The sequence below is a fragment of the Galeopterus variegatus genome, unplaced genomic scaffold (assembly GCF_000696425.1).
Source record: "Galeopterus variegatus unplaced genomic scaffold, G_variegatus-3.0.2 Scaffold425, whole genome shotgun sequence".
NCBI lineage: Eukaryota > Metazoa > Chordata > Mammalia > Dermoptera > Cynocephalidae > Galeopterus > Galeopterus variegatus.
In genome coordinates, this window is record NW_007726536.1 from 407,446 (window position 1) to 419,652 (window position 12,207).

A 12,207-nucleotide genomic window follows, 5' to 3' on the forward strand; every position below is an offset into this window, starting at 1 on the left:
TATATGCTAAGGATTTGATGGAATAAGCTGGGGAATTTTACAACCTCTTGCTCTGGAGAATCCTGCTGGGCATAATTCTCATGTTCTATCGAAATTTGTCTCATCCTCCTAAGTCTTAGCCTGAAAACACCAACTCTTCCATGATTCTCTTCTACTTTGCATCCATTTCTCCTTCCCTCAGAACATTATATGGACCTCAGTTTTGTCCATGGATAGTCACTTCAGTGTGACTTCATATATATAGTGCCTTTCATATCTTTTCCCCAAGTAAGTTATAAACCTCTTAAGAGCATTTAATGTTCATTCAACTTTATCTTCCTTGATTAACTTTATCCATTTTAGCGACCAATAAGTATTTATTGAATTTAAATGATTTCTTATCCCCTTGTGTCTACCTTTTGACAAAATCTACATTAATGATGAAAGTTTCCATAGAAAAATTTGATTTTAGCTTAATAAATACTCAACTATGCTGTGAACATGTGTGATAACTGTAAGATATCAAATGACAGGGAAAATTTAGGAGGGTGCATAAAATTCTTTATTTAGAACAATAAAGTATATGTATATATAATGTAATTTCAAATTCAAACCTGTATAAAAAAGGGTCATGACATATACCTATTTTAAAAAGTACACATACAGTATATACACATACACATCACATTTTACAAACTTGTTTTTACTTAATTAAACTTCAGTCATAATAAAACTATTTAGAATAGTGTTGACATACATTTACATTATAATATGCAAACTCCAATCTATGACTGAACTAGCAATTATCTGTGCATCCATCTAAACGTCTGAATACTTTTCAAGTCCATTGCTTTAACAAATAGTGGCAGGCGGACACTATAATCACACATTAATCCTTAGAATATAGAACAGGATATTTTGATTGGAAAATTACATTTAGTGAGTCTTGTAGCTCAGAAACCAAGTATATGAAAACACAATGGTTTTTAGTTCAAACAATTATTTTAATTTTACTTTTAAAAACATCATAAGGATATAGTTGAAGATGGCAGTTATAAATAAATTTACAATGCTTAGCAAACATTTTAGGATCATAAATATCCATTTTAATATCGATTATACCTAAAACAAAACCTTGTTATGAAATGGAAGTACCATTATTTTATCTTTACAAAGGCATCTCAAGACTAGTTAATGGAAAGCAGCAACACCATGAATTGCGTGATCAAACACCACAAATGAACTAGTTAGAATTTCAATCTGAATGATTACATTTTAAAGCCCATTTCAAAATAGTATCGTTTCAAAGATAAGCTGGCTTACTTTAAAATTCTTATCCTGCTTTCCAATTTTAAAATGTAATTTATGGATTACCCTTTTATGAATTGGTTCTAAAATATCTTTTGGCATTCGAAAACTTTATGAACATTTTACATTTTCTGCTCTTTCAATAAAATGAGAACATATAAATGCTTAATTTGGTGCATTTCCAAATATTATGCACATTGCATAGTATCTCTTATGGACTAAAATGTACTACTGGTTTTCATTCTTTGGAGGTGATCTAAAATGTTTATCTAAGCAAAGGAAAAAGCCATCTCTTGTATAAATGTTATCCAATTCACCCTACTTGAGACTGAATTTCACTTTTACCAGTGGACCTTATTTACATTAGAAACAAGAATAGCAATGACTTTTTATGGTCTAGATGCTTATTCACAGAGACCAGACTTAGACATTTTGTATGGGATAGTTTCATCTCTATTATATCTTCTTTTTCAGTCATACAGCAATAGGGCTCACCCCTAGGGAGTGACCTCCATGTTTACCATACAGATAAATAAAAAATTGAGATCCAAAAAAGGGAGGTGATTTATTTCATCAGTTAAGGGCACAGTGGAGGCTCCTGACAATCCTTCCCAAGATCCAATTCACTATGCCAAACTGACTTTTTGAAGAATATATTTCTAAAAGAAGAACGGATATGGAATGCCTAAAAGACCCCTACTGGAATTCAGTTTTGAAACCAAAACCTAGCTGCAGAAAAACATTAAGAAATATCCCTAATTTCTGAATGGATTTTTTTGTTCATTTATAACTTCAATTGAATTAGAGTAACAAAATGTGCCAAAGTACTTTAAGGTACAATGAAATGTGTTTAATTCTTACTAAAAGTAAATACTTCATTATGGACACACACTTTTTGATACATTTTCATTTTTCACATATGTAATCATTTTTTTAAGAGCATAGGTTACTTGTCCTATTATTGTATTGAAAAAAAAAATCAGTTTGTCTCTGACTCTTTAAAAGGTGGCAGTGTGGTAAGCACATTAGATTATAACACAATATCTAGGAACACTTCAATAACACTGGGAAATCACCATCTACCACAGTTCCAGTTTCTTTATAGACTTGGTTTCTACCAAAGAGGTGTGACCCTTTCAGTATAATTTAGAATCTGCAGACTTCTGAAATAATTTTAAAAGGCAAATTTGAAACATAAGAAAAAACTATCAGATACACGGCACTAATTTAAAAGGTGATTTCATGGTTTACCATCTCAGTTGTGAGTTTTTCATGATTTATGAAGAAGGATTTTCAGAACACATGTGGGATAAAATAAGCAAAGATATTTATATATATATATATATATTTTTTTTATCTCAAAGCAGATATGACACAGTTAATGTCCAAGTAGCTAGCATCCAAAATAATGTTCAGCACTTTTCTATTGTTCATGCATTTTACTGAACTTCAGTGTTTTAAAAATTGGCAATTCATGTAACTCTCAATAAACCAACAAGTTTAATAGGCAGGATGCATCTCCCCTACCCTACCATGTCAGATTTCATAACTTGCTGAATTTGTTAATTTAACTCTATTGATTAAGACCATGTCCTTGAGTGTTAAAACCCAGCTACTAGCTTTGAGAACAAAAGTATATTTTTTGTACTCTCAAGCTCATCAAACAGCATTTTCATATGGCCAAGCAAACTGAAACCATTGGTTAAATAAATCAAACCATTAGATTGAAAAGTATCAATCTTCTCATCTACACACGACCTACACACACAACTCATATTAATCTATGTCTATTTCCCTCAAAACAATCAATGCACACATGGAGACAGGTCCTCTCAGCAGTTAAACTGATCTCTTGTTTTATTACTAATTGATTGTACTATGGGATATCTGAGGGCCTAAACAAGTTAATGCAGCTTCTCAAAGCACCTGGGTTGTATCTTAGAGAAATGACTAGTGTTTGAGGAACCACAGCACTTTAGAGAAGAAAGGGAAAATAGATGTTACCTGGGCTCATTGGTACAAAAAGAGCAAATGCCACTTACTGGAGCTATATTTGGATTAGCTTTGAACATAAGCTAAAATCCAACTGAACTAGAAATTCTTGGACTTTTGCAATTAAGGGAAGCTAGCAGTTTGTCATGCTCTTTTATATCTGTACATTGAAAATGGTCACCTTAGGTTTATAGAACGTGGCAATAATGTTATGACAAGGATTAAGTTAGAACGGAATGCTTTGGACTCCTTTCATGATATGTTAAAAGAACCTTCACGAAATAAACCATAAGAAATCATTCTTTGACTATAGTCAGATGTTCTTTCAACTATTAAAAAAAATTGGCAAGGGGAATTCACATCGTGTCTTACACGTTCTAGTTTAAAAGCACAATGTCCATTTTGGGAATTCCTGCCAAATTCACTTTTAATATGACAAATGCTGTCACGCATTTTAAGTAGCAAACTGACATGCATAACTACATAAAGCTCTCTTTTTATTTTTAATTTATAAACCTTAATGAATATAGAGTGCCTGATTTTAAATAAATGGATCCTTTAAACAGATAATCGTGATTATACTATAAATAAAGTTTCCTGATTCCTTGCATTCTTGTAAAAGCCAAGTAACCTAGTTTTCAACACACATATTAGCAGGTGGGTGTTGTTTTCTAACTTAGATACTAAATATCATAATTTATTTATATTCTCTCCCATGGTAGAAATTAAAAATGGGACCTTCATACATTCAGCATTTTCTCCTAAGTCCATTTACATAACTCTGTAATAGTTTTAGAATATAAAATGTCATAACATATTTTTCAAACATGATTTATACACTCTATAGTGGTCAAGGGAAAAGGCAGACTTCACCAGGGGTGCCAAATGTCCTCGGCAGACTGTTCTGCTGTTCAGTGTTCATAGCTTCTTCCTGCGATGACTCTTTTCAGAGAGTTTCCCCTCTGCCGAGGCATACTTCAGTCTCCCCTGCATGGAGAGAACCAGACAACCATGTCCATTTGTCTAGTGGGATATGAGTGAGCCCCGTTTACGACAGGAAAAGATCAAGATCAGACCCATATTGTAAATCAGCAATTACAAAGCTGACATGTTGCCAACTCTAATCACTTAATTCCCATTGCTTTCTATACTGTACAGTGGCCGATGCTACTGAGTTTTTGTTCTTTAAAATTTTTTCTAAATCCCTTTGAGAAAAATTATTACTCCCCCTAACCAGGCTGAAATCTACTTGCAGAGACCAAGATAACTACAGGCTGCAGGTTGTAACTGAAGGATAAAGCTATGTTTTCTTTTTAGCATTTAGACATTTATGGAGCCATGCAAATGGTGTGTGCAGTCTGAGACGTGTGCTTTCTCTGCCAACATCAGTTGCAAATTCCAAATGAGACCACAAATCCCCCAGGTCCTTAAAATAGAGTCCTGCTCCATGCAAGTTCTTCTTTATAGATGATTAATTCAGTGCCAGTTTCACAGTAAAACACTCTGTTCCAATTTCTGAATCATCCATATAAAGTCATTGGTAGCAAGAACAGATAAAGATGCGGTCTGTCACTCCAGACAGAATATGAATTTGTTTAAAGCTGCTTCATTTATGAAGCAAACATGAACTGTTACCAGCCTAGAGAGGAAGGAAAAAAGAGAGATTATGGTGTGTCTGCTTTCTGCCTTCTTTTCATTCTCAGTAGCTGAATTCATATAAAACCACAGATGAGTAATACACTTACTATGTATACTTCACTTACATAACCTTTAAGAACCTGATAAATGTTTTCTTAAGTGAAGGATCAGTCACTCTCCATGATCTCTCTGGTAACACTTGACATTGTCTGAAATGATCTTACTGTTCATTGTCTGTTTCCTATCGTTAGAATGTAAGCTCCCTGAGGGTGCGGAGCTTTGTCTACCTTTTTTACTGTGGTACCTTCACTCTCATAACAGTGCGTGGCATATAATGGACACTCAGTAAGTATGTCTTGAATATAAGAACACACGAATGAATACCCTGTGGCTTTCATATCCCCAGACATTCTAACAATTATCTCAGTTTGTGATAAGAGGGTTATCAGCCTATTTAGCCTCAAAGTTCTCTAGCAAGGCTGCAAAAGGTAGGAGACAGGGGGTGAGGGGAGAAGGATTGAAGGACAAGGCAGTGTCTACAGAGTGAAGAAGTGGAGATGGACGGAGTAGCATAAAAAGGATACTTGGGACAGGTGGAGAAGCTGGTCAGAGGCCACCATCAAATAACAGCTTCATGGCCAACTGAGTAGCTCCAGTATCTTGGCTGTCTAGCTAGGCTTCAGCAATCATATCTCCCAATTGAGAAAACAGTTGCAGCAAAATCTCATTCAATATTTCCAGCCAGAAAAAGAAAGACTGAAATCCTGGCACCACATCCTGACAAAGCCTCTGGGAAGGTTCATTTGGCCTCAGCACAGCTTATTGTACTTGTTGAAGCACGAAAGCCATACTTTGTTTTAGTTCTTCAGTGCTGGTGTGAAACCACTGCGCGTTCAGATTTCTCAGCTTTTCAGTCAAGTATTTATACTTCCTTATCTACTTTCCTTTTTACTATAAACAATATCTTCACTCTTGTCTCTTCTTCCTCACTCACTCTTTTTCCCTACTTTTGTCTTTGTTTATCAATCCCAGAATCACAGATCACTGGTTTTAAAACAATGAGATCATTACACAGATTATATATAAAATTCCAAAGTAGGAGTAATAAGAGTTGCAGCATTTTTCCCAGCCTCTCTAAATGTAATATATTAAAAACTGCATTACATGACAATTCACCAGAGAACTCTAAAAACTAGAGAATCTGTATTTAGGAAAGCAGAATTAAATCCATAAAGAAAAAAATAAAAGACATTAGGAGAAAGCTTCAGAAATCCAAAAAAAAAAAAAAAAAGAAGATATTTTAAAATTAAAACATGGCGAAGAAAGCAAAAAGGAATCACAAAAATCAAAGGGATTTAAAAATATATGTATGAATAATTTTAAATTCTAAACTTAATTAAATGTAGAGAAGCAGGATTGGAAATCTCTCTGATTTTGTCCCTGGGTCACTTAGCAAAGAAAATAAACTTGAAGGCTGACAGCTGTTTTCCCATAGAACAGACTACAATTTTTATAATGATACCCTAGATTCTTGCAACAACCTCATGAAATAAGCAGGGTGGGTATTATTATCCCCTCATTATATTTGAAAAACCAGGGGTTAAAAGACATGAACTGACTCATCCAGGATTCTACAACTAGTTATGTCACAGAGCCAAGACTTGATCCCAAGTCTAAATCCCTTTTAATCCTCTGCTTTATGATGTGTCAATAGAAAGAAAGCTCAGAGACACAATTCCCAAAGCTCAAAAAATTTCTAGGGAATGTCTGGTAAAGAGTCACAGATTTTGTCATTTGGTAACTGTAGTGGATTGAATTATGTCCCTCCAAAACTCCCTGAAGCTTGAATTGTGTCCCCTAAGTATTACATATTAGAAACTTAGCCCCCACTGTGACTGTTTAGAAGGTGGGAAATCCTATTATAGTAATTGAAAGGTGGAGCCTTGAAGAGATGATTGGATTGTAGGACCATGCAGTAGTGAATGGATTAAAAATGGTGGTCAGGGGCATGGTTCTAAGTACTTTAAAAGAAGAGGAGAGTCTGTCTTTCTGTCTCTCTGCTCTCTCTGCTTCCACCATCTTGTAATGTGAGACCCCTGGGTCACTGTCACCACAACCAGCTGGACTCTGGACTTCCCAGCCTCAGAAACTATAAGCAACAAATTTCATTTTTCTTTATAAATCACCCAGTTCTGTGTATTCTGTTATAAGCAATACAAACAGACTAATACAATAACCAACCATTCCCAAACACTGTGCCCTAAGTGTCCAAGCTTGACCTGGGGTCATCCTTCCTCCAATCTTAAGATCTATTTTCTTCCATTTTACCTCAGATCTACATGAGACTTTCAGTTTATGTTTCTCTTATGAATCTCTCCACAAGCCTAATTATAATGATAATCACTTTCTACATTTACCACACTGAAGTAAGTCACTAAACTACTGAGTGTCTACAAACCCATGCTATTTACTATCAACCTTCTCTATGACTAAGCAGTCCTTCTCTCAAGTTCTCACTTAAAATTCTCTGTAGATGACTATCAGATCCCAAATCTATTATTTGCAGCCCTGACTGTTCTCTGAAGTTCCAGTCTAACATATTTGGCTATTGGTCAGTTCCACCAGTACTTACCAACAGCTCCATTTCCTGACTTCACATTTTTATTTAATGGTTCTGCCATCTGGCAATTCCCATAGGCTCCAAATCTCTCCCTTGAATACTGCTGTGATGCCGACCCTCACCTGCCATCAGTCACTAGAAGTTGTTGATTCTTTAACTGCAATATCTCCAAAATGGTCAATGCTGTCCTATTTCCTTTCCTCGACCCTCGTTCAGGTGGTTATTCTCTCAGATCTGATTGGAAGACTGACCTCCTAGATGGACTCTCTTCCTCCAGTTCATCACTCCCATCCATCTGGCTACACCAACACCTTATTACTTTTTCTAAACCTCTGCTTTGATTGTATAACCCACATCTTTTTTTCACCTCCCAAACAGCTCCTTGTATTACCTGATGGAGTGTAAACCCTCTTCTTCTGGAATTCAAACCCTTTGTCAAACTGATGCCCACCCTTTCTTCTCAACATTTGAACCCTTTATATGTGACTTCCACTGGAGTCCAACTGTGCAAACTGACCCTTGAAACATAGTCTATACTTGGGGGCCTTCCTTACTTAGTTTATGCTATTCACAGCACAGATCTAGTTCAGTACAAATGCCAGCTCCATCACCTACAAAATGAAGCCTTTCCCATTTTACTAGTGATTTTCCTTTCTCTTCAAAGAAGGCAATTGAATACCGGTGTGCATGGCACAATTCTAAGAGATACCATCCACATCAACATCAGAGATGTGTTGAGTTTGTATCTTGGACAACTAAATGTAGCGGCCCTGACTTTGACCTCTTATTTCATTTTCTTTGTAAGCTTCTTGTGTTGCTTTTTAAACTTCACAGACTTCTAGTTTACTTCTTGAAATTGGTTATTAAGCATATGCCTTATTTCCTTTTGTGGGCTATAAGCAAGTTGAGGACATAGCAGGTTAAGCTTTGCATCTACCAATGTACCTCGTAGAGTTTGTTGGAATCATATTTGTGAGAAGAATAAGGAGCAAAATTTTCCCATAATATACTAACATAAGAGATGCTTTTGAGGTAATTTATTTCTACCTTATTATTTTTTAAAAATTTTTATTATTTATTATTAGCATATTCATTCTCACAAATCGTGATATTTCTTTATGCCCTTTACCTGACCTATCACTTCCCAAACCCTCTCCCTCCCTTCCCCCATCTCTAGTATCCTTAGGTTTGTTCTCTCCTTCTGAATGTTCAAAGTATTGTTGTGGTCTTTTCTTTCTTTCTTTCTTTCCTAGCAGCCAGTTATGAGTGAGAACATGCGGTATTTTTCTTTGTCTGGCTTATTTCACTTAACCTAGTTTTCTCCAGACTCATCCATGTTGCCACATATGGCAGAATTTCATTCTTGTTTATGGCTCAGTAGCATAAAAAAGTAATTTTTTCTCTTAAACTGAGCTACATACACCCCAAACATGAAGAGTTCTTGTAGGAAACCACATATAGATACTTGGCATCAGCAAAGTGACTTAGAGGATTTTTAATTTTTCATATAAACGTTTTCATGTTTGATGTCAAATAAACATAACTTCAGTATATTTTTTCTTAGATGCAACTCCTTTTGCTTTTGGTTCATTGCTTACATTCCTTCCATGTTCTTTCCTTGTATTTAAAATATTAAACCCTTGTTCTCTTTGTTTCCCAATTATAGGTTATTTCCTTCAGAGAACTATTTCATATGATTTCTATGCTAGTGTTCCAAAATTTGCCTGGATTTAATTTGTTTTAGTTGGTGACATTTCCATGTCAGGGAGAAATCCTTGCCATAAACCTGAGTCATTCCCTGTATTTCCCTTCTTGTCAACCAAGAAAATGATTGTAATCCAAATTATATCTAACTTTTAAGGTATATAATTACAACTCCACATTTCATTTTTCTATCCTGGCACTTTTTACTACTATTATTCTTATTTTTTGAAAGATTTCCTCTTCTACCACACCATAGTCTGTTCTCACTAAACTTTTGCTCTGTCACATGCCTCTCCCCAAAGTAGACTTAAAGTTCCTTTGAGGATTTTATTTATTTATTTATTTTTGTGTGCCTGGCTGGTACAGGGATCTGAACCCTTATCTTAGTGTTAATCAGTTCATTTATTTGTTTTTTGGCAGCTGGCCAGCATGGGGATCTGAACCCTTGACCTTGGTGTTACAAGGCTGCTTACTAACCAACTGAGCCAGCCCGCGCATCCTTGAAAGATTTTAAACCTCGTTGGTACAGGGCCAAGCTTAAGGTTTTACTCAATACAATGGGTAGTCAATAAATGTTTACAAATGATATATGCGCATTTTGACTTTAGGGTTTGCAGATTCATGGTGATAAGCTGGCCTTCCCACCCTTACCCCCCCTTTCCCTACTTTTCCTTTGGCATTTGAATTCCTATTTACTCATACATATACACAGGCTTATTCCTGTTTTTATCTCCTTAAGTTTTATTCTCACATTATTGCAGTTCTCTGAGATGTTCACTCGTCTCTCCATTCATTTATTCAACAAATATTTCTCCATCACTTATATGTGCAAAGTTTAAGCCATATAGTTCGGTAGGGTTTCAAAATTAAATTCAGAAAGAAATCCTGCCCTCTAAGAGTACATGGTTTTGAAAAAGACACAAAATGTCTATGTAAGTAACTGTGACGTCCTACCAAGGGTCACATGAAATGTAATTAGGGGGCCACAAATAGAATTAGTTTCATTGGGGAAGTCAGCTTATTGGAGGCAGAGGTATCTGAGCTGAGCCTTGACAGAGATTTGCAGATTTGATGAGTAAAGCATTCTTCCAAAGGAATTAAACACTTCTTCATGCATTCTGCCATTTATTTTACATTGACTAGTCAATAAGTGTGATGAGTTTATTTCGGAATAAATCTGGGTTTCTTTAACCTTAGTGTCTAATGTGATTCATTTTATGCATGAGTATTATTTTATACATTAAGAAAAGTAAGTTAATAGTAGATTCCCCACATGCATATATTCCCCCTTGTTGTGTACACCTTGCCGTCACATTGATCAAAACCAGCAAATTAAACACACACACACACATACACACATACACATAATCAAAATAAGCCCTACTTCAGAAGAACTGTCTTCCTTCCTTGCCATTCAGTTAAACCTTCATTTAAGGTTCATTCATTTGCTCAGTCTTTCATTCAACAAACATTTATCAAGAGCCTACAATGCATAGGCAACAAGTTAGGTGCTGGGGATACAGCAAGAACCAGATAGATCCAGCTCCTGTCCTTGAATGTTATCTGACCAGTCAACATATGCCTAAGTTGTTTGACTATGGTTGCTTGAAAATGCCATCTTTCATCCTCCTAAACAAGTGGCCTTATCCCCATCATAATCCACTCTCCAAATGTCACAAGACAAATGCCACAGTTAAAACCACATGATTAAAGACCTCTGTGCCAAGGCAGGATCCCAGCCATGCAACACAAACCCAAACAGCAGACGACATTACTTGAGCTTTTAAGACTCAATTAACCATTTAATGTGTGGTTTATGGATGTCTGGCTTTAGGGAAATGAAATGTCTATTAGGAAAGAAACAGTAAAACATATGTTGGGGTTGAAAGGCAGAGAAATGGGTTTCTAGGAAAAACAGTGATTTTAGCTTGGGAATATTGCTCCAGAAAATAAAAAGGGTTGAGTGAAGGGTCTATGCATTCACATTATCTGACAGGAAAAATGGGTCTAGAGAGAAGCTAGGATGGGGAATAGAAAAAAGAGGGTGCTATTCATGCATTGGACATGGTGATCAAGGGTATGATTGAAGGAAAAAATGAAGAAGTCTGTGGAATAACAGGAGAAAAGTGTTCAAGAAATGCATGGTGTAATTATTATTTCGTGGTAGGTTGGGTTGTTGAAAAATGATGTTCTATAAGTATAAAAGTGAGCTCCCAGAGGAGGCAAGAGATTCTATAACCCAGCTCCCCTGGGAAGATTCAGTCTAGAAATAAGTTTCTGAATCTGAGACAGAAATAAGACACGATTGTGACCTGTAAGGAAAAGGAAGAACTCATCACAGACCATATCCATAATAACTAGGAGAGAAAATGACCGTCTGACATTGAGAAAGTGCAGGGAAGAATTGAGAATTCAGGAAGAAGAGAGAACACTTGTACACCACTGTGGTAAATGCACTCAGGATTCCATGAAGAACAACAAAATTAACAGCCAGTTAGCAGAAGTGACAATGAGGAGGAACGTGAATCAATACTGGATCTGGTTAATGCCATCTGGGTGTTCCCCCAACAGTGTCTGCAGCTTGGGAGCAGAAAAAAGCATACAGGACAGGAGATAATAAACATCAATTCCTTCTGGCACCTGTTACTCTCCTCCCCCCATCCCTCCACAGACCCACACAAAGTCACAACCGGTATCTGTCACTGGTTTACATTCAGTGCATCCTGGGCTCTAGACAGTGACGAGGCATAATCATTACCATCATGTGGCAGATGGCACTTTACCTTGACAATTTTACTCTCCTGATTGTAAGATATTTTGACCTTTTCTCCTTTTCCTTAAAATGGCAGGGGAACATTTTTAGTTTTCTCTTGTTTCAGTATCTAACAAATGGGATACTATCATGATATGGCGGTCACACCTATATTAAATTGTTTTTATTTTTCTTCTACTAATAATATTTTATT

At 36.0% G+C, this 12,207-nt stretch overlaps 1 protein-coding gene across 5 annotated transcripts in view; it reads right to left on the minus strand.

The window, feature by feature from the left end:
- Nucleotides 1-518: 518 nt before the first annotated feature.
- The window catches only part of KITLG (KIT ligand), an 84,979-nt gene continuing 73,290 nt past the window's right edge, over nucleotides 519-12,207 (minus strand). For 4 of the 5 annotated variants that reach the window (XM_008568613.1, XM_008568610.1, XM_008568612.1 and 1 more), the window contains one exon: nucleotides 519-4,918. Coding sequence is in view for 2 of the 5 variants with exons in the window: in XM_008568612.1 (XP_008566834.1) it covers nucleotides 4,849-4,918 (70 nt within the window). In the remaining 3 variants the exon portion in view is untranslated. The remainder of the gene's footprint in view (nucleotides 4,919-12,207) is intronic. The other variant, XM_008568611.1, reaches the window with a different exon arrangement.